Source organism: Hesperophylax consimilis, chromosome 1, assembly GCF_061612785.1.
Source record: "Hesperophylax consimilis isolate HC1 chromosome 1, BYU_Hcon_1.0, whole genome shotgun sequence".
In the NCBI taxonomy this organism is placed as follows: domain Eukaryota; kingdom Metazoa; phylum Arthropoda; class Insecta; order Trichoptera; family Limnephilidae; genus Hesperophylax; species Hesperophylax consimilis.
In genome coordinates, this window is record NC_142836.1 from 1339294 (window position 1) to 1364268 (window position 24975).

General features: G+C 35.7%; 1 protein-coding gene across 1 annotated transcript in view; it reads right to left on the minus strand.

Moving 5' to 3' along the window:
- The window catches only part of LOC149426100 (monocarboxylate transporter 2-like), a 198886-nt gene that overhangs the window by 106632 nt on the left and 67279 nt on the right, over positions 1-24975 (minus strand). The window contains 1 exon segment of the mRNA XM_089635251.1: positions 21108-21116. Coding sequence (XP_089491377.1) covers positions 21108-21116 — 9 coding nt within the window.

The window sequence follows — 24975 nt, forward strand, 5'->3', positions numbered from 1 at the left end:
CATACAAATTCCCTTTATAATTCATTCAGCTCAACAAGCTGAAACAAGATCTCCTCAAGTTGCTTCCACTATTCTCGACTCCAAGCTTTAGGCTAAACTCGCTTTTCTTGTCGATCCAGCGAGGATTATCGGACGTTCTTGAGACATCTTGTTTTACCTTAAGCACTTCACAATAACCGGCTTTGTCCATCGATTGTTCTTCCAATAAATGACAGAAAATGTTCACTTTTTAGTCGATTTCTGCATATAATGTTCTGTTTTTTACCTACAAAAACCTGAATGGGTGTCACTTTCTCAGATAGGGAACAGGTTCAGGACCGACTACGGAGAAAGGAAGGGAGAGGAGGTGCTAGTAGGTCATTTCCTACGAGAACAGAAGCCTGAGGTGCAGAGGGTAATTTTTTAATTTTTATTTATTTGTCAATATAAAGTTTTTTACATAAATTTTTCGACATCTGTCTCACTAGGGTAAACCTGTGTCGAGACAGAAAATAGAAGAGATTTAAAATTGACATGCCCGTACATTTGCCAAATGTTATTTAAATTAGAAACAGATAAAAAATATTAAAACATGAATTAATTAAAACGTTAAATAAAACTGATTATGAACAACAAACGTAATAAACAAATATACACGTATACTAAATAATAAAATGCGTTTTAATGTTTATTTGATTTATGTAAATGTGGCGAGAGGATGCAATCGGAATTAAAAGAAACAGTTAAATCAATATCGCGTATCGACTCTTTGGAATAGCAATGTTCTGACCTCTAAAGTAACTTTAAAGAAACTTCCTTCAAAGCCCATTATCGCATAACATTGCTGTACAAAGGAGGCTGCTACGACAAAACACGTCAAAAACACATGGCAGAAACGCGTGCTATTTAATACAATACAACAACCAGAGATGTGCTTTATTTCAAATAAATCCATTTCAAATGCTTTTTTCAATGCATTTTCCATTTTAAATGCTTTTTTGCAACATTCTTCCTACTATATCCACTCATCTTTTTTTCATAAGCCCCAAATATCAGTCGGTCCTCAACCTCGCTATGAGAGATAATTTACATTTGTCAAGTTGCTCCCTGGTAGGAGCCTTGGCAATTGAGTGATACCATTACAAAAACTACTGATTCAAATAGGTACTGAACATGGGGCCATGACGCTGTAATATTAAATGTTAGAAAGCAGTTTCTATGTTTTTACGTTGGAAACATTGGTCCCGCGCAATTTTTTTGTGGTTTCATAATCTGTAGTCGTGGTGTTTTTGGATTTACCATCAAGTAATATGTTTGTTCTACATTGATGTCCATTATTAAATGACAAAATTGTTTAAAAATTCTATAATAAAATTTAATTGTTTGACCTGAGAAACCATTTTGCATTTTCAATGCATTTTGAAAATAGGTATTTTGCAATTTGCATTTAAAATGCTTTTCAAAAACCCATTTTGCATTTTCAAATGGAAAAGTTTTGACCCATTTCCATTTTGCATTTCAAATGGTTTTGGGTATTTTTTGGCCCATTTTGCACATCTCTGAAAACAACAATAAAAATAATTTCACGTGAAAAGTAATGCCATCCCTAGTTTTTAACAATCTTCCTTATGGTTTTTACAAAATTTTATACTGTATTTGTTACAATAGCATTGTATAGCCTGTGAGGGAACAGTCTAAGCACGCCAAGCGGCTAAATCATTATGATCAAACTACGCCCAATTGAGCTCGGTTGAGTATCTTCGATGTGATGTGCCCAGTTGCCCTAGATCCATTTCCTCTCCCTTCTTTTTTTTCCGTGGGACCGACGTATGTGTACAGAGCAATAATTGCGTTAATGAATCGAATTAAGAAAAAAACAACTGAAAAAAAGCTTAAATGCACAAACCGGTGTTATTACTCTAATGAGATGATGATGAGCTTAATAAATGGTCGCTAATTCTGAAATGCATATTCTAGTCACTAATGTCGCTGTAATGTATTATGCCGTCAATGGTAATCTGTAAACAACATCTAGATATTTGTGTGTAGGTACCTACTCATCTTGCTTCGAAACGTTGGCTTGAATTATTTTCCCGCGAATCTGATTTATTAATCTTATTTTTGATATATCTCTACAACCGTATATGCCCTTATAAGGGACAAGTGCCCTGGGACATTATTTTGAACAATAATTTACGTTCAATATGAATACCGCGGAAGACATTATTCACATTCCCGAGGCAATACTCCCCACCGACACGCTGACTCGGATGTAAAATAAATCTATTCATTTATGCTTTTCTTTTAGTCAAGTAAAGATATTCTTATACTTACGAGTACAGATGGGCAACTTCCCCCGAGGGATAAGTATAAAGGGTTAGAACACTACACAATTCTGTACCGATACACGTCCCTTGCATTGTGTTTAATACATTTTATCCTGCCATGACAGTATTTTTTAAAACGTGACATAAGACAAGATAATTATAGCGTACACATTTTATATGCTACACAGTATTTGCTGCACGTACCGGAGTACTTCTGTGTGGTATTCACAAAAAGAAAGAAATTAAAAAAAAATTCAACTACCGGGGCACGTGGGTTATGTCTATTAAAACAACTTGCGAAAGTAGTGCGGCAAGATGAAGAGAGAGAGCGAAGTAAGTAGATAAAGAGGAAGGATACAAATTACATTCAGATTTTGCACACTGAGCACAGACTTCATACATTGGGGAGAGATTTCATACAGTAATGAGAGATTTCTCACACTAAGGTGAGATTTAACATACCTAGTAGAGATTTATAACACTAAGGAGAGATATCATAAGATAATGAAAGACTTAAGTGTTATACTAATGAAAGATTTCATACATTACGGAGAGATTTCACACACTAATGAGTGATTTCATACAATAATGACAGATTTATATACTAAGGAGATATTTAATACACTAAATAGTGATTTTTTTACACTAAGGAGAGATTTCATAAACTAACGAATGATTTTACACATTAACGAATGATTTCACACACTAACGAATGATTTCACACACTAACGAATGATTTCACACACTTAGGAGAAATTTCTTAATTTGAGGATAGATTTCATACAGTAAGGAGAGATTTTAAATAATTTGTGTGTTTTGTTCGGTGACATGTTTCAATGGCAATACTAAAAGCTGGTAAATATTAGGTATAATGTCGATGATCAACAAATATTGTTTTAGATTTTAACTTTGCACTAATCTAATCTCGTATAATATAAAAACGGGTTAGATTGCCTAGACATTAAAATTTCATCGTTTTCTTAAAAATAAATATTCAAATAGCGACACGATTCATTATAACGTATGAGCATTATTCAAAATATAAATGTAAAGCTTAAATTTTATTCATACTCAGAATTTGTTCGCCGACTAAACGAATCAGTTACCCTTTTCAAATTTACCCCACAACGTTACATAACGTTGAACATAAAGCATTCATATAATAAATGTTCCTGTGTTTTTTAGTGAAAATGTACCCGCTATAAAATTTAACGATGAATAGAAATTTGTACGTTATTGAGTAGGGGTTAAATTCAGTCCGTATAAGCTACTTAAAATCTCATTCGCGTTAGAAAAGGAATTGTGCTCACTGAATTGAATATTAAGGTTTGTACATCAAAGAGTTGAACGTCAAAGGCTAAAGAACGAGTTATTCGATAGAATATCGTTTTCTACGGAATCATTATTTACAAGTCACTTGAACCTAAAAAAGTTATCCCGATAATAAAGAGCGAATATAGAACTTTCATAAACGATGATCAAATCCCTCAGGAGCGATATGATCGAGATTGTTCTGCCACAGGGCCGGACTTCGACCGGTAAAGAGCACAATTTTCAAAATTTCTAGAACACTTTGAATGCTAGATCAAATAATGACAACAAAATAACCTTTATCACAAAACTAGAGCAGATCTGTGAAACACAAATCCTTTTAATTGTAGGGTTGATAATTGTATGTTAACTAACAAACGTAGACCCTTGATAAATCACGAAATCTATCATTAGTTGTCAAGATTAACCCTAAGAAATTCAAACAAAAAATAGATATTTCAAATACAGAATCAAAATAATTTTCCGGTAAAAAAAATATGTACATATATATATATTTTTAAAATTTTTATTGAAACATATAAAGAAGGTTACAATTTTATAACAATATAAACACCAATATTTCAATCACTCTCCTAATAAAGCAGCTGCTTGTGTTTAGGAGAGGACAACAAAATATTTTTACATTTGTTTAAATTAAACAAAAAATATTAGTAATTTAACAAAAAATAATACTTTATATTACTATTACTTGTCTGAACTCTTGGCAATTTTGATAATGTTACTTAAATTCAAAACAAATCCGAATTAGATGCGAAAGCAGAGTTAAAATCGCTCACAAAGTGAGTGAAAAACATTTTTGTATCTAGTATAAACCTTTAGAATTACTTGCATGTAAAACTTATTTCTATGACATTTAGGCACACTTTTCTCTGCGTCGTCTTGTTCTTTATAGAATTTAGGCATAACCCACGAAAAGCTGCAAAGCTTTTAGTTTCTTTAACATCTGTCGGTAGTTCATTGAATAGGTCATTATGATATATTTCCGTGTTTTCCTATTGGTAGATGAAATAAAAATAATATCACACGATTGAAGCATTGCCTTCATAGTTCATAGATAGCAATGATAAACAAAGAGATTTTAGGAACTACGCTTTTCCTTTGAAAGAAAAAGACGGTCGGTTTTAGATCCTATAATCTATTACCTTTTCCCTCCCTGGTTACATGTTCCATCTGCACTTCCGGCAGATTCGGCACTGGTTAGAGTTAGAAGTTCACAGAATTTCTGGTTGAATAAACCTTGTATGAGCAGGAACCACGATCTTTACTTTAAGGCGTTCTTTTCCGAGATGGTCAAATAAAATCAGTGGATTCATGTTCAATAAACTGGTGTAGGCCGAACAGCCTTTTTGGTGAAAAACAATTTGTTACCAAAATGTAATATGGGCAGTGAGTGGGAAATCATTCCGTTTGAAACTAAAATGTTTTTTAATTATCATCGCTTCGAGCTATACAGATTCTCAGATGACGTGGTTTTGTATATTTACTAGAGAAAATATTTTACTGTGAATTGGTAGATACTAATAAATAAATGAAAAACAAGTTTTTGGTTGTTTTAATTAATTTTATTTGACAAAACAAATATTCGGAAGAGAAAAAGTCTTGGAACTTGATGTAGTGCTTGTAAACTTTTACTAATATTGTTTTTTACTTGTCAATATTAGTGTGCATATATCCAATGTACATGTATCATTATTTGGCCTAATATGTAATTTATTAATAAATATTCAGTTTACTGTTATATCATGCATTATTTTTTTTTAATAATTTTCGATAGTTCACTAAGTACCTATATTCTGTTTTTTCTGTAAAATAAAATAAAATACACGTAAATATATATATGAGGTTGCAATGTCTCTCAACAGATGTCGTTAGGATCTATAGTTATAAGGTGACTCCATAGGTGTAAGTAGTAGTACCACATGAGAAAGACAACTATCGGAAGTTTAGGTCTAATACCCGAATAGTTACGAAGATGGCCGATGCTAGCCGACCTACAGGCGAGCATCTTCGAGTGATTCGCCCGCTTCAGAATAATTTAGAGCATCTTACAAAACGGACGTGAGTCCAGTTAGATATTCATTGTAAACTAGCAGTTAAAAACCCGCTCCGCGGGTTTTTTTCTGCTAGGCCCTACGGGCGGCACTTGGTTGGGCTTCGCACAGTTAAAGTGATACTAACAACAGTTACATTTAATAGGTAGATATTAGGTCATTCACAGAGAGAGGGTGAGTATATATTGTTAAAACACGGAACAGGAAGGAGTTTAGGCATAATAAGTATGACAGTTGTTCGGGTAAAACTTTACCTTTCCCGAATAATTGCCTAAATGGCTAAAGGTAAATTAATATAAGTAAATATTCGGAATCGCTGGACACGGAAAATACGAAATATTTTTGAATAATACCTTTTGATTTACCTTAATTTCTATAAAAGGAATCGAACAGCATTTGGGAAAATTTCAATTTTAGCTTTTTAATTTTTAATTACGTAAAATGAAAATTCACTTTCGCTGTATGGGATGACAGCCTGAATAATATCTGTTGATAACATTGTCTTTTGTCGGTATTCCTGAAATGAGCGGCTAGAGACAATTGAAAAACGTAAATTAAAAAAATATAATGTAATACAATATTCCGGCAAAATAGTGCCTACTTAAAAAGCACAAATGATAGACATATATGATTTAAGATTTTCACGGCCAAAAGTATTTTTGTTATTTGTTTTTGGGGTGTTCATCTGCCACACATCTGCCCTGATGATGGACACTGCAATGCTGTCCGAAACGTTGGCTAAAGAAGGAGTTAGCGCAACACGGCATAACACCCTATTATTATCATTATTATTTTATTTAACCTCACCTATAATAACCTAACCTAACCTATAATAATCCAGTCTAACCTATAATAATCCAACCTAACCTATGTCCTAACCTAACCTAAAATAATCCAACCTAACCTATATCCTATCCTAACCTATAATAATCTAACCTGACCTAAGCTTACCTCACCTATAATAATCCAACCTAACCTAACCTATATCCTAACCTAACCTATAATAATCCAATCTAACCTAACCCAACCTAACCTAACCGAACCAATCCTAACCTAACCTATCCTAACCTAACCTAACCTATACAAATCCAACCTAACCTATAATAACCCAACCTAACCTAACCCATAATAACCCAAACTAACGTTACCTAACCTAACATAACCTAACTTATCCTAACGTATAATAATCCAACTTAATCTAACCTAACCTATAAACTAACTAGAACTATACTAATCCAACCCAATTTTTTAATTTGGGAGGTGGTCAATGGGTACCGCCGCCCCGGGAACCATACTCTGGGTTACCAACACCTCTGCCACAGGTTACCTGAAGTGGTTCGCTACGTTTGGTGACTTAGCAGGGGTGCCCGGGCTCATGGAGGGTTGTGCGTTCTGGATCACACTGATGAATGGGTCGGCCTACTTACTGCGGGGCGGGCCGGGCTGGGAGAGGCCGGTTGAGGGAGATCCAGTAAACCGGTTATCGCTGTCCGGGCCGCTGGATAGTACAGGGGCCCGACCCTTGGGCTCACGACCAAGGGTGGGCTGCCCCATCAGCCAGCGAAAAAACCCTGCCGCTGATGTTGTGCCGGTTCGTGACCGGTGAGGACCCAGCATCCAGCGTTTGGGGCGCACTGGGCGACCTCCACAGCCGGACTCTCCTGCCCATTGCCTGGAACCGCAGTCAGAAGAACATACCTTACATTTGGTGTATCCAGTTGCTCCACTCTCCAACTCCCCACCCAACCTTTTTAACCTAATCCTTCCCAACCCATCCTAAATCCCACAAACAAACTTAAAAACTATGAACTCACAACAAATTAATATAAACTCAGCGACAGCGAACAGTAGGAGTCCTCAGTGTGGACCGAAGATGAAGGTGAATTTCGCTAACATTCGCGGTCTGCACACCAACCTAACTCCCATCCACCACCACCTTCTCTCACAAAATCCCCATCTCCTCTTCCTTACGGAAACACAGATTGCCGAGCCCCCAGATACCTCCTATCTGAACTGCCCAGGATATCATCTGGAAAGCCTTTTCAGGCCAAAAGGAGGTGTCTGCCTTTACAGCCGTGCTGACATCAGCTGCGCTCGTCTCGCAAATATCGAGAGCGCAAAACACGAAGTGTTATGGGTACGTGTGGATCTCACCGGTATGATGAGAATTTATGCGTGCCTATATCGCTCACCAAACCTTGCCGAATCAGACACTGTTGAGTTGTTTAAATACTTGAGTGACACTGTAGATATTCTCTTGCCCCGTTATCCATCGGCCGAGTTTGTAATCCTGGGGGACTTCAATGTTCATAATGAACAATGGCTGAAGTTCTCGGGCCCAACAAACTCTGCCGGTAGATCAGCGGAATCCTTTGCTCTTATCCATGGACTAAGCCAACTCGTAGAATCTCCGACCAGAATACCAGACATCCCATCACATCGAGCCAACCTACTCGATTTGTTTCTCACTAGTGAGCCACTCGGGTACAGAGTGAAGGTGACAGCGCCCTTAGGATCCTCTGACCACTGCCTGATTACCACCTCTATCCCATCCTCCATGAACCGTCAACCCGAAAAACATGTAAAGAGGAAGGTATGGCACTACAGGGCAGCAAAATGGGACGGCATGCGGTCTTTCTTCGGCGCCTTTCCTTGGAGTACTGTATGCTTTAGCTCCGAGGACCCATCAATTTGTGCACGTGAGGTAGGAGAAGTAATCACATCAGCAATGGATTGCTACATTCCCTTCTCCGTCAAATCTTCTGGAGCAGGCACAAAACCTTGGTTTGACCATCGCTGTGCTGAAGCTGTCAGACTCAAAAGTACGGCTTTTAATACACTCCGAAAGATTAGCTCTATGAATAACCTTTCGGAATACCGAAAACGGGCAAGGGATTGTAAGAGAGTTCTAAATAGAGCTAAGAGCGATCACGACCAGAGAATTGCGAAAAAGCTGGCCGACTGCCCCACTGGTAGCCGTGCTTTCTGGTCACTCTCTAGCTCGATCGGAAGAAATTTCTGCAGAACCACTTTCCCACCTCTGACCAAGCCTGATGGTCGGCTGGCTAACTCAGCCCGCGAGAAAGCTGAATTATTAGGCAAAATTTTCGCGGAAAACTCAACTCTTCAAGATAACGGAGAGACTCCCCCTTCCATTCCACACTGCGGTTTTCAAATGGAGGAACCGAAGATCCGGAACAGAGAGGTTCTCCGAGTCTTGAACGAGCTGAAAGTCGACAAAGCCTGTGGGCCGGACGGAATACCTGCCTTGGTCCTCAAGAGGTGTTCTGCAGAAATGACTCCAGTGCTCGCGAAATTATTTAGGCTCTCTCTCAAAGGTGGAAAGGTGCCAGATCTTTGGAAAAAGGCAATCGTCCACCCAATCCCAAAAAAGGGGGACCGCTCCAACCCTTCTAACTACCGCCCCATAGCCATCACTTCCATACTCTCGAAGGTATTAGAAAGGGTGGTTAACAACAAATTGCTCACATATCTCGAGAATAACAATATCCTAAGCGACCGGCAATATGAATTTCGTCGAAATCGATCGTGTGGCGATCTACTCGGATATACATATCCGACAGGCCCCCTTCCACCTATGATGTCCGAACAGCTCGGGAAGTTTTGAAGCGAAAAATTGACCACCACCTAGAGATGGTTCGTGCCTGGGGTAAGGCCAACTTGGTCAGTTTCAACGTCTCAAAAACCCAAGCGTGTCTGATTTCGACAAAGAGGGAGATCAATGACTGTCTGGTGCAATTTGATGGGAGCACTCTCCCCAATAAAGACTCCATTGAAATGCTTGGAGTTACTATATCAGACCAGCTCAAGTATCGGGGATCCATAGAAACCCGAGTAAATCAGGCCTCCAAAAAGTTGGGCGTCTTGTACAGGGCTAGGAGATTCTTCAACAGTGACCAGCTGCTGACCCTGTACAAGTCTCAAGTCCGCCCAACTATTGAATTTGGGAGCCACCTTTGGGCTGGTGCCCCAAAATACTTGATAAACCTGCTTGAGTCTGTGCAAAGGAGAGCGATCCGTCTGATTGACAATCCGTTGTTAACAGACCGATTGCCTTCTCTAATGCATAGACGCAATGTAGGCATGCTGTGTCTGTTCTACAGGTATTTCAATGGAGCCTGCTCCAAGGAGCTAGCAGCATTGATCCCTGATGCACCGGTGCACGTGCGCGAAACTCGACGGACACGAACTAAACACTCGTTCACGGTTGACGTTGGCTTTATGAGAACGGGCCGTTTTTACGACTCGCTTTTGTGTAAGTCGGCTCGTATGTGGAACGAGCTACCGGCGTCTGTTTTTCCTCCCTCCTATAATCCGAGTCTCTTCAAGGCCCGCATTAACAAATCCCTTCCTACAGCCCCTACCTTACTCCGCCTCACAACGCCGCCCAACCGGGTGGTGATATAGTTCCCCTGTCTGCGCACTGCACAGGCAGGGACACTCTTGTGAGGTGTCACATAAAAAATAAAAAAAAACTAACCTAACCTAGCATAACCCAACCTAACCTATCCTAACTTATAATAACCTTTTTTTAAATATTTCCTTACTTGTAAAAGAAACCAAAATACCAAAATAAAATTTGCATAAAGTAAATGGTAAAAATTCTAGCCACTCATATCAGGAATACCAAAAAAAGAAAATGTCATCAATAGAAATTATTCAGGCTGTCATCCAATACAACGAAAGCGATTTTTACGTAATTAAAAATTAAAATGAAAAATTAGAATGCATTCAGATTCCTTCTATATTAATTAAGGTAAATCCGAAGGTTTATTTAAAAATATTTCGTATTATCCTTGTCCAGCGTTTCCGAATAATACCTTAATATATATTATATAAATATTTATACCTGGCAAAATGATTGTTTTATTATACATATGAGTACATGTCAGATTAGAGATTTGTTGGCTAATTTTACAATCAACGAAGCGTTTCTATCTTCCGATTGTCTTTCATGTTATTTTATTGGGTTGGCAGTGCCTATACTTCCGCGTATATCATATCGGTGTTCTGTCAAAATAATGCGAAATTATTATTTACGTAAATAATATTAAAAATCAATATTTTTCAAAATCGTACATGCAAAGAGTTGTTGTTTATTGTAGTTAAGTTGAATCAAATGTTTGTTTTATTTGTAAATGCGTATTAAAACGGTAGTTTCACGTAAATAATTACCGTTGTTTGAATAAATGAAATTGCACGAATTTGTATATCGCTCTTATGCGCTCTGTCGGCCAATAGGGAAACTACTCCAGCGGCCGGTAAAGGAGGGATTGGCATTTTTAAGGAACCTTGGAATGTTTGATTCTTGGCAGACGTCAAATATATAAAACGTAACTGTGGATAATTTTTACAGTGATGTAATTAATCCAATGGATTGTGAACTTTCTAAAACATATTTTCTTCGATATTATCCAAAAATTATATGAGCAGAAACGATGCTTTTGAAGAAATCTGGTGATCCTATTTTAGTATGAAATTGGGTCTTAATTTTCAAGTTAGCGCAATTTAACCAAAACAAATTATTTGAATTCGACCAATCAGAGGGCCCAGACCGTCCAGACGATCACATAATAATATTATAGATGCCATTGCAAAGTTTAAATAAACTTCCAGAAGAAATCTTTTTATAAAACGCTTGTTAATGGTCAAGTAATTTTGCATATTTAAATATTCGCGCCAGCCACTTGGTTAGTTCTTACACCGCCAGAGGAGCGCTCTTTCGGCAATCTATTGACGCGGTGCGTATCGGCCATATTGAATGAACGCGTGCGTTTTTCGTCAAACGTCAAACGTAATCACGTAATTGTGGATAATTTTCACTGTAAAGTAATTAATCCAATGGATTATGAACTTTCTAAAACATATTTTCTTCAGAATTTATCCGAATCACACAATTTCAATTTGACCAATCAGAGGGCCTACATCGTCCAGACGCTAGGACAATAATACTATCAGAAACGACATGATTATTAACAGACCCATAATCTCAGAACGAATAGAAGTGTTATTGAAAACTCCCGATCATCCAAGTGTATGACTAATAACTCTATGCAGCACATTAAATAAGTTTTCCATGATTTTTATTATTCTTTATTATGCAGCAAGTCAAAAGGTATTTATTGTTTTGGTGTTTAATTCGTAGAACTCCATTGAATTTTTTAAATACATTTAAAATAAATCAAATTTAATAATGTTACTATAATTATTAAGTTCTGCAAGTATTTCTGTTATTTTTACAGTTTTTTAATGTGACAGCTGTTTCGGCTTTTGAGGCCATTATCAAACTGTCATTATCAAACAGTTTGATAATGGCCTCAAAAGCCGAAACAGCTGTCACATTAAAAAAACTGTAAAAATAACAGAAATACTTGCAGAACTTAATAATTATAATAACATTATTAAATTTGATTTATTTTAAATTTAAAAAAAAAAAAAAATAAATAAAAAAAGTCAAAAGGTTTTAGCCGCCAGAAGTTTACTTACAAGTGATATTTATCTTAAATTTTTGTTTCCTATTTCGTCGTTATATCGCTTTTAGATTTTTCTCTTTGTTTTTTAATACTCGCTATCATTCGATTTTTAGTGGGATAACTTATCTTTTAATACATTTTAAGGTTATACCCATACATATAATGTATCATTGAAGAAGAAGATAATACTAACAAATCTAAACGAATAATGAAACAGAAAAATATACAGAAAAAAGGTAAAGGTCTCAACTAAGAATCAAACCCAGGATCTCTGTCTTACCGGGACAACGCCTCTAACCACTCGGCTATTGGGACCTAATTATTATACGTCATTTATGTCCATATCATATTTACACTTCTTTATGGTAAGACAAAAAAATTAACCAAATGGCTTCCAGATATATTGTTTATGGTCTGTGTGGGTTGCAAAGTAGCGTATTTCTCTCATAGTTTTGACGATGTTTGTGCAATTGAAATCAAAGCAAAGACCTCTCTAGAGACCGGACTCTAACTTCACAAAGAAAATATCGTAAATTAGACTTTATAGATTAATTTTAATTTTTGGAAAATGCCATTTAATATTTTTAGAACATGGCGTGGTTTTACATTTTAATTTTTAAATATAATTGAAAGTTCGCTCCTGCAAAGATTCATATTTACTCAGGTAGACTTTACAAGGATCATGTTGATATTAACATGCAGTATGTGGTATGTAGCAAGTACTGGAACCCGAGAACATGATATATCACCTCCATGGACAGACCATATCCTCAGGCAAAGTGCACGAGAACGTTGGCTAAGCTTACCTCCAGTGGCGGACTGAGTAATACTGGGGCTTTGTCATACATCTCCAACTTTCCATACTATGGAAAATTTATCTCAAGCTAGTTTCACGATACTTATTTCATATAGAAACCATATCGGGACCCTTTTGGAAAATCTTTGGTTTGCTAAGCTTTTGTACAGATTTGCAGACATAATTGCAATTAAAGAAAAAATAATATTTGGGACTGTACGTAATCGTCAAAAGATGGTAACATCTTCAACATAACCATGTATCATATTTATAAGAAAGTAACAAATCTGTTACAAGATGTCGAAAGTATACACGAAATTCAAAACATCGAACACAAGAAGAAAAATTAATATTGCTAATTTATTAAAAATCTCTTCAAATTATTCTTAATACGGCTAAACAAGCGATAGCATGTCCTCAACGAATGAATTGTTTGGTTTCCTGATAAACTTTTAGTTTAGTAAAAATGTTCTATCACGATGTCGTAACACGTGTTCATAAAAATTCTAATATTTTCGGGTCAGTATATATTATTGAGGAAAATGCAGGTGGATAAACACGTCTTCCGATGTATTAAGAATTTACTAAAAGTTTATCAGGAAATGTTCTGAAATTTCACGTTGAACAGGATTACAAATAATTTGAAGAGATTATTAATAAATTGGCAATACAAATTTTACGCATTCACAATCAGTTATAAAAAGTTTAGTCTACATACCGATAATATTAATGATCAAAAATTTTAATATGTCTTGTAGTAATCATTTCCACACAATACGTAAAAATAATTCTTACGCAAAACAATGACGGTTGTCAAATATTGCGTACTAAACTGGACAAAAATCTATAAATAAAAAATTAAACAATTTCCCTACTGAATGCATATAAAAAAACGACCCACATGAAACTGAATAAAAAAAATTATTGTGTAAAATGCCAATAAGGTAGCACCCAACTATCTCGACGAATACTTGAAAAGACTGCCATTTCGTTAGCTAATTTAATGAGTGACCTGGCAACTTGAATTGCTTACAGAAAAGGAGAATATTTCAACTAACTCTCTGTCTGGCCTATAATAGTGAAGACAGTGCTGATATTTTTCAATCTTGTTGGTACCTTGCGCCCGAGTGCAGCGCACCACCAACGTATGAAAATAATTCTGCCTATCTCCACCTCTGCTTATGCTCTTATTTTAGGAGATTATTGGAAGCGAGGTTGAGATAATACTTTCACGAGAAATTAACAGATTTAGTGGATTAAGAGCATGTGCTTATTAAAACATATTATTTATGACCTTTGTCGTATAGACCCTACAGATATTACAACTAATTATGGAGTATCATTATTATTCCAATAAATTTCATATAAATAATATTAACTAAGATGATAACAACCAATTATTTATGAGGACATCCTAAAGTAAAAAAATTCAATTACATTTTTGACGTTCAATGATAGATGGAAAAAAATAAATTGAATCGTGTCGCTGATTCAAAGAGGATGAATAAAATGAAAAGTGTTTTGAAAGGTTTTTGTGCTTCGTCGGTTGATTCTGTAATTCACATAGCTCATGTGAAACCTAATACCTTCTTGATAGATATTGTTTTGTCAATTTCAATGGAGGAACTAAAATATTAAAAAATTTAACCCGACAAAAGACCTGCAGCAATTTTGGATGTAGTTAAATATCTGGATGCGATATTAAAATTAATAACGTATTTTATTTTAAGCTTAAACCCTAAACGGCGGTGAATCTCATTTCGAGTTCTTTAAATCCTGGCAGGGTTGTTTTCATTTTGATATAAATTTGAGTGATAATCAACAGGTTTGTACTAGCATCCGCAGGTTGCAGTACGCAGTACCTTGCATCTGGAAAGCTCTGGTAAAAGCTCTGGTTACAATGGAGCACTCGTGCCTTAACTAGTGATTTAAGGTCATTCCGAGTCAAAGGAAGACAAATGTAAGCCGATGAAAATAATACTTAGATAAATGTAATTTTTAAAAGCAATTTAGAATGTGGATACCACAGTCTTGTTGATCATAACAAATGTCTGGATTAAAGATTTCTCTCTCGTGTCAGAATAAATTTAATAATAGCTATCTTAGGCCTGGTACATCAGTTGCTTGGTATCGACGGTCTTCGTGGTTTAGGAGTAAGGCTCTCGAATAGCAAGCTGGAGGTCGCGGGTTCAAATCCCGGCTTGTGCAAGTAAATTTTATTTGATTAATTTGTATTATTTCGCAAAGCACTCATTTAAAATAACATATGGTAGGTACTTTCAGTATAGTTCTGGTATAAGACCACCATTTAGAATTTAAATGTTGCTTGAAGTGGCTTTACTTGTGTTTGGTGACCAGATCGTAATAGCCTGGTACTCCCCCACCTTCCTCTCTCTCATCTCTTTTCCATACCCACTACCTTCAGCCTCACATCATACTCTAATTGGGGATGCCTTAATATCACTGGCTCCAGACGATTGGGAGCAGTTGGGACTGCGGTTTCACATAAAAAAATCCTCGCTAAGTACGAGATTCCTCGCTCGATGAGCCGCAAAGTAGTTATTTTTTTAGATGTCGAGGCGTTAGCAGTGATATATGTCAATACTCATCAATTACAATTTAAAGGCGGATTTGTTTACCGCCGCCCCGGAAACCATTTTTCTGTAAATAATAATTGAACGACGGAGTCCTTGAACCATTTAGAACCTTTCATGATTTGCGAATCATTTAGTACCTATAGCATTTCATTTAAAGTTGACGTAATGTACTTTTTTAATAGTAACAATATGGTATACAGTAGTGAATGGTTGATAAAGTAGGGGACGCCCGATGAAGACTTGGCACGATCAAATAAATTAAATACTTATGTATGGTAAAATGTGGCACATGTGATGAAGATGAGTTAATAAAGGTGCTTAATTAGAATGTATCACGTGGAGGTGAATGGTAGAAGAGGCCAAGGACGCTCGTAAATTATTTAAATTTTTAGAATACTTAATATTATTTCCACCATAAAAAAATACATCCAGTTTTCAGGTACACTTGAATTCACAACTTCAAAACATTATTACAAACCATTCATAACCCCAAGCAACCTAGTATTAAATAGTTTCGATATTTCTACTACTAAAATGTATCGATTGTGCCACTAATCATCACTAATCTGATGCAGGATCCTCCGGGATGTTTTATAATTGCGCCTGGTTGCGGCACCAATGCAGAGGCTAATATTTTAATAGATGTATTATCCCGCAGAGGTGATGGGTTAAGCGGTCAACTGTGTGACGGAATGAGCTCGACGCTAAATAATAAACGACGATTTAGCGGATCACTTCAAGCGCGATCATTTCATCTGCGAATGGGTAGCCATTCCATACTCTACCAAATATTATACGAATAAGCAGGTATTTGCGGAGAGAATTATTTTTCACAAACATATTCATTTTCTTAATGCATATTTTTATAACGAAACATGAAATAGAGAGTAAGACACAAAGGGTAAGTGTCCGGATCGAAATAGAAGTATCAGCTAATAGAGAAATAAATATTCTGAAAACCTGGTTCGATATACATCTGTTATCGCTAAATACCGAAAAAACTTATGATATAATATCAATACTGATTTTAAATTTCATAATAGAAATTGTCTACTGTTACGATTCAAATTATATTTACTTATGTAATAAATAAAATAAATAGATAATATTGATTAGAAACCTCAAATAAATTCTACTGTAGATAAAAAGAGATATATAATTTCTATATACTTAGACTTAGAAATACTATATCACAGTATTAATAAAAAATATTTATTTTGCATTAGCCCATTTATTATTACAATACAAGGTCATTGGCTAGGAGTAGGTTCTTATAAATCATAATTATTAACCATAAAGCAATCAAGTACAATCAAATAAACTTCTCAGTTCCACCGCTGTCAAAAAATTTAAAGAATATTAAGCTTATTCGAAGAATTTCAACATTCATTTACAAAAAGGAAAGTAGTAATATTTAACTGAAAACCGTACTCGTCTTAAATTCTATCTATTTTCCATGTTCAAAATTAAATACTTCATTTGCACAATATTATTATACTTACCAAGGAATAATTTTTTTCAATCGACTACCGGAAGAAATTAGAAGCATAAATGACCAAATTCAAACTTTGAACACTGTGAAAAAAAACTGCTTTAAAGACAATTATATATTAATAAAATTATTTCCACATAAATTGAAATTAAAAATAACCCAAATCTCATTCATTTTCCATAAGTGACAATTCCTTCTCCAAATATATTCATTATATCATCACTTTTTTACATCGTCTTTATCACTTTTTACATTATTTTAGATACGTTTTAGCTACCTACATTTAACGAACAAGTAATACTCGTACAATTCTTTTTTATTTTCTCACAGCAATGTACTTGTACAATGCACTACATCTCGAAATACATGTACCTATTATTTTATTAATTACTTTTAAATAACTACAATAATGTACTGTACACTCTTCTTCCAACCACAAGCTAACGCTTTCAGGAAGATTAGTATTCAAATCACAAAATATAAAATTCTATTTTACACGTACTTACGTTACTTCTTCAATAAATATTATATAGTTTTACTCAGTAACAATTTGTGTTCAGAAATAAATACTAATAACACAATAGGAAGATTAACGTTTTCACGGTTACGCACAACAGCACCCCAACATCATTTTGTAAACATTTTTTTTTTTAATGATTTATTATAATTCCTTAGTTGAAATATAAAAAAAATGCACAGAAATATGGTTTACGATTAAATTTATTACATTTATATATACATACTTACAGATCTTATGATTGTAGAGGAAAATTTGTTTTCGATTTATTAAATAAGAGAAAACCAGAAGTGTAATTTTTTAGACGCGAGGTCTACTAAATATTCACAGAAGGACTATTTTTTTTACAGAAAAAGAAAAAAAATCAGCATTTAAAAATTTCAAATAAAATATTCAAAAAGAATGTTTCTATAAAAAAATCCCGTTCCATTGTGTTGACCGATTTTCTGAGATTTTACAGATTTCTGTTGTACATACAAAGCGGCAATACTCTACATCAGGGAACTATAATAAATTTCGCGAAGCCAATTAAAAAGCCGCCTGCAGGGCCTAGCAGCAGAAATCGTTATATTTTCCAACAAGTAAAAACCTTCAGTGTGCAAACAGTAATACACGTAGATGTAAAATATTTTTATTTGGCCCCAATTCAATGCATATCATGTAACACCAAGGCGTTCAGATAACTGATAAATAATAATCATGATTAGGTGCAGAGTTGCACGACGCACGACTAATTACTATTTATATGTGGCTGCAAATTAGATTGCATAATGCATAGCACCTGCACGACTAATAAGCATTGCTATTTAATATACGGCTGACACCTGCCCGGTATGACGTGATGTGTGGTGAACTAGAATACGCATCTTTACATTATTTTTTGTGTTATCTCACACAAAAAAAAATGTAAAAAGTTATGAGACGTTTCGCGTGAATGTTAGATAATATTCTGAAAATGGATTTTAGAGATAAAAGATGAAAAGGCTGATAGATAAATTGAAAAAAGTATAAACGTAGGAAACTGAATGCGGCTGGCGCTAACATTAATGGAGGACAGAATGCGGTTGGCGCTAACATTAATGGAGGACAATATGCGGCTGGCGCTAACAATGGAGGACAGAATGCGGCTGGCGCTAACATTAATGGAGGACTGGATGCGGATGACGCTACGAAAAATGTCCAAAGAAGCGAAGCTAGCAGACCACAATGCTGTAATACGGGCATGAGCCTAGTATGGTGGTTGTAGACAACAAAATAATTGTAATCATTTAAATTTTTATGAATAAAAAAATACAAAAAAAAGTGACACCACCTACTCTGATATATGGCAGTGAGGCATGGAACTGGCAGAAGAAAGACAAAAGCAGATGAATATTGTAGAAATGAGATCCCGAGGCATATGTGTGGTAAACCCATGTACGATCGTTTCAGAAAGGTGAATATTCCCAAGACGATGTATGAATGTAAAGGAGGCAAGTAGTGTGTGCTAGGTCCGAGTTGTTTTGTGGTCCGTCCTGTATGTCTACCCCCACTGAGAAACGGCGTGATGGTTAGTTAGTTAAGATTGTCGAAAACACTTTGCTAGAGTAGGTAATAATTTTTTTCCTGAATACCTTGTTTTCCGACAGATGAACAAAGAACTGTTTCATAATTTAAAAAATCATGCAAAAAAATATTTCGTTATCAAAATTCATTCCTAATTTTGTTTATGGTATTAATTGTGTTTAAATAATATTTTCTTTTTATGGGTACAAAATATTGGTATAAAAAATGCACCCTTTTTACAATTTCTTAAAAGTCATAAATAATGATACGGATTATATTTTGGAAGCAGATATTTGGTGTTAAAAATGTAAACAGCAAAATATGGTAACTGTATTTGTAAGTATTTTCAAATGTGTCTATTTTTAAAATCTGAGCGAAAGAGGAAATGACAGAAAAATGATAATTTCAATAGAATTTTGTTTCATTTTAGAAGTGAAGGAACTTGTAGGGATTTTGTGGGAAATTTATCAATAGAATTTTGTTTCATTTTGGAAGTAAAGGAACTTGTAGGGATTTTGTGGGAAATTTACTCTTGTGGGTATTTTACAACATATGCATGGTCCACATTCACCTTTGAACCAATGGAAATCTTTTGATGCAGGTTTTTAAACACCGGTAAATTGCTGTAATAGATTTATGCACTTGTATTGTAATTCAAAACGATAACATTAGTGACAAGATGGTAAAATTTTACCTAATGTTCGATGCTAAAAGGGGGTAATTTTAAGAATAAAAACGTCTCGACTCTCATACAAAATACACCGATCGGAAAAAAAACGTAGGCTTTTTGGTCATCTGTGACGTCACGGGTCACGTCCACAGATTACATGCTTTTTCGGAAAACCCGAAAAATTAAAACTTTGTATTTTTGTAGCTGCATATATACACCAGCGCCCTTTTAAGTCATATAATAATAAATATACCTACTAGGTTTAAGATGTCAGCGTAAACATATTATGACAGTTGGTTATCCCACAGAGATTGTAAATGAATACGCGTGTAGTGTGCAATGCAGACATAAAATAGTTAGCAAGGAAGCTTATCTATTCTGAGAGGAAATATTTCAATTTGTTATACAGGTGAGAAGTGAGACGGGGCCCAAAGCCACCGAGGAGAGGCAAATCTCCTCAGAGCTATCACCATTCTCCCTCGCTCTCCTTTCAGAATCCAGCCGCCTCGTCTACCTGTCTCTTCTGTGAGAAATTTATTAAAATGTGTGTGGCAGAAATGTTAGTCGAGAAACTTCGCTTCCAATATGATTTTATTAAATGGCGAATTTCAAAGGATCCGCCGACAGGAGGTGTGAGGGGGTTAGGGTGGGGCTGCACCGCGTGTGCACGATATGATTAGTTTCCGGGAATTCCCTGACACGAAATCACGTGAGTATATAATACTCCCGTATCAACGTGATTACCTTGTCTGTGGAACATCTCACGTACAGTTCGACACACTAAGCTTTGAAGTTGGTGACGTAATTTGGGAGACGGGAATGGGTACCGGCGCCCCGGGAACCTTCCATTGGATAATCAACACTTCTGCCATAGGTCGCCTCAAGTGGTTCGCTGCGTTTGGTGATTTAGCAGGGGTGCCCGGGTTCATAGATGAAGTTTTTCAAGGTCTTTGTGGCGGATCGGGAGAGATTGGTCGACGGAGATCATTTGACTTCAACAGCGGGACTCTCTCGCCCCCAGTGACAATGACCCCCAGATTCCTACCCACCCACTATACCTTTTTCCTCCCTGAAGTTCCTTGCCTTTCTTTCCTCCACACAGGATACTCAAAATGTGGGGAAATATATTTCCTCCAGGCCTATTTTGAGGACAACTTAGTTAAATAAATCCTTGGGTTTATTAATCGCTTTCCTTTAATCAGTCTTATTGAAATATTAATATATTGTTTAAACTTGTTAATTATTCATTGAATATCATTAAAAAACACTAATTTCGATTGCGCGTCGTTCCTGCGTATCTCTGAAACTCGAATGTGCTTTGAATTTAAGTGTCATTTTCAAAATTGGAACCAATTCTGAAACTGGAAATATAATATACCGTGTTTTATATCAGCGCTAGTTGTTTAATACATTTTAAAAGATAAACACAAGGAGAAAAACGAGTACGGATGATTTGATTCAACAAAATACTGTTAAAAATGTGATTACATGCCATTTCCGAAAAAAAGATCAGTCTTTTGGGATATATCGTTCTTGTCCTAAGAAATATAATGGACGAAATGCGAAAACTTTATAATTTTTAAGAAAGTAAATAATATATTCGTGCTTTTCTGATAGTTTGTTGTGAAATCTGTGAATTAATTCGTTAAAGGACCGCAGTCTCGTTTTTCACAGGACAACGAATGATTTGAGCAGATTATTAATAAATTAACAATATTTTATGTCAGCAAGTTTTCTCTGTACATGTGTATAAACCCAACAAGTAGGTATTAGCAAATCGTGCATCACTAAGGTTTAAATTTTATAGCGAATAATTTTTATGTGTATATTTATTTTATGATATTTTTTTTACAGTAATGCCTCGTCACGTCTTGTCTCCATAACATTAATCTCCATTACATCTAGCAACATTCTACCCTGATTACTCCATAATGTCAACCGCTTATTCAGTCTTGTTTTTATTTGTTAATTGCAAATCATTTTTTCCTTACAACCACATAAATACGATGTTATTCATGTGTGTACTTGTTTACTAGAAAACACGTTTTGCTGTTTGTGTATTTTCTGCGAAAAACCAGAACGCGTTAAGTAAAAGGCAATTTAGGTAAGTAGTTGGCGGCCTGTGGCCGAGGGGTAAGGTTCTCGACTAGCAAGCCAAAGGTCGCGGGTTCAAATCCTGGCCTGCGCCAAGCCCACGCAAATCCAATTTCTACTGATTTATAACAAGTTTCTCCCTAACCCTTTAAGTTTTAAAGTTCCAAAAAAATATATTTTACTTTTGAAGATAATATCTATACATTTTTTTTTGCCGAATCGTTAATTATATGAAATTCCTTCGGTAGAAAGAAAATCGCAAAGTAATCGAATATTATTAAAAATATGTTTTTTTCTGTTATTTAGTATGTTATAGGCATGGAAAAATTCACAGTGTATCTTTAAATGCAAATAAAGCATTTGTCGAGAGATTTTTGCTCTATTTCAAACGAGTCGTGTTTTATTAAATATTTTCACCATCGTTTTTTTTTTAAATATTAGTGCGCTCTCTCTAACATTTCTTATTCATATTCTTTCAAACCATCTTTGAACGGTTACTACGGGGCCTAAATCTTATTTCACAGTTTATTCATTAAAAATAATATATAGTATAATTGCGGCACGTTCCAGTGTGAAAGATACTTTCAGTATAGCCCTGGTGTAAGACCAAAAATTCAGAATTGAAACGTTGCTTAAAATGGCTTCAGTGGTGTTTGGTGACCAGATCTGAATAGCCAGGTACTAACAAACCTTCCTCTAACCCATCTCCTTCCTCTATCCACTACCTTCAGCCTCACACCATACTCTAATTGGGGATGCCGTAGTCTCACTGGCTCCAGACGGTTGGGAGCAGTCGGGTCTCTTTTGCGGTATTCACAAAAAAAAGTTAATTACATTATTTGGATTAACCATCAGGGGACCGAATAAAATATTTGTTCATTTTTATGTCAGATCAAAGGAATCAACGTACCTATTACGTTTGTTCAGGAAATTCAATTACCGTCTGAGGGATGAATGCGGTAGTCCCTAATAAATTGTCAAAGGAACCGAGGTTAGTAGACCATAATACAAATTTTTAAAAATATGGCAGCGTGGCATGGAACTAACTGGCAGATGATAGTAGATAGAATGCAGTAAAAATGATATTAGGAATGGCATGTGTGTTATAATGCGTAACCATGTAGGTACGATCCAATTTGGGGATTTAAAAAGAATCTTCTCGGGTTACGAATAGCTTTACAATATTTTAAGTCTCCCTGTACCCAACATTAAAAGCTGAATTTCTTTCGAATTCACTATTGTACGAAGGTTTAGTTTGCAGGAATTATTATTAATAATAATTATTATTTCATTCCACGCTACATGCTGGAATGTGCGATGTACAAAATATTGATTAAAGTTCACCAAATACTGATCCGCATAAAATATTGCGATCACAGGTACAACAAAAATATAAATTAAAATTACAGAAGGAATAATGAACAAAAAATTTTATTTTGATATTCTGTCACATTGCGTAGTGAGTTTTTGACGCATCCGTTTTATGATATTGGGGCGTTTAAACAATCGATTGCGACTTTAATAACAGCATATTGTGAAATGAATAGCTTACATTGGAAGTTGGCTGCTTTATGCCTTGTTGCATAAACACAATTTACAATACCTGATGTAAACATTTCGCTAGTACTGCAAGACTTCGGTAACCGAAGCAATTGTCTATAAGCGTTCTAGTATTGAACTCTTATGGCATTCCATTGTGCTTGGGTATAGTGGATCCGCGAATCTGCAGTATGAAGGTTTGTACCAGTTTGTATAGATTGCGTGGGGCATTCACTTCATAGGGCTGGTGCATTTGTGGGACTTCCTCTCTTCTCTTCTCTTCTCTTGTTTGGCCTATTGTTGATATCCGCGGTGTGACCCAATTATGCCGCTTTGGATACATCTTCCAGCATTAAAGACACGACAAACCAAAGACTTTGACTTTGGTTTAATATTTTAACTACATTGATATATGGTGTTTGAAAGAGAGAGTACCAAAACATCTGCCAGATAGTTGTGAATGATGACTACTAATGATGGAGCGGGTGGATAAGTTTGTGTAGGTATTTGAGAAGTATGTTTACGAAAGATGGGAAGAACGATAGAGATATTGAAAGAAAGGTAAATGCAGGTAAATCCATCAATGAAGGACTGAACGCGGTTGGCGCTAGCAAAAAAAAACTGTACTTAGAAGTGAAGCTAGCAGTCCACAATGAAGTGCTGGCACCTACCCTGATATATGGTAGTGAGGCATGGAACTGGTAGATGTAGGGTGAAAGTAGACTGAATGCTGTAGAAATGAGATCCTTGAGGAATATGTGTAGTGAAACTATGTATGATCGTGTGAGAAATGTGGAGATCCGCAAATAATGCAAGTCTGATGTAAGCACATGAGTAAGATTAATAAAAAAAAGCTGAGATGGTTTGGGCTTGTAGAGCGAATGAACGAAGAAAGGAGCGTAATAAATGTAAATGGTAGAAGAATTAAAGTGACGAAAGTGGAAGACAAGTGAATCAGACACATGAGTATTAGTCCATGTCAAGAGTGAGAATAATAGAGGATTATGTATGAGACGACGTATGAATGTGAATGAGGCAAAGTGTACGTGTGCCAAGACAAAGATTTTCTGGCTACCCCTTCCCGAAAACGGCGTTATGGTTAGTTAACTAGGATGCAAATGAACACTTCAGTAACCTAGATATTGATCGATCCAACATTTTAGTTTCGACAACTTCTTGGACAGGCAAACCCAGTTTAAAGAACTGCGTCAATTAGTTTTGTTTTAATATTGATACGATTTAATCTTTATGAAAACACTCGGCTCTAAAATGGCAAACAATGTAGTAAGTCGAATCCATTAAGTATATACGGCTTTTGGAAAGTGGTTCGATCAATCTATTATGAATCTAATTATCGACATCATGGGATTAGTGTCTCGTGGTGACTAAGTCTCGGTACATCAACCTGGGAGGTGGTGGAGTTGGTGTAAATCCAGGCAGATTCTAACACGCTAATACCTCCAATACCTGGCGTTATAACTATTAACTATAAAGCCAGGCAGATCGCAGGTACGTAATGACTATGATGACACATCTACGTAA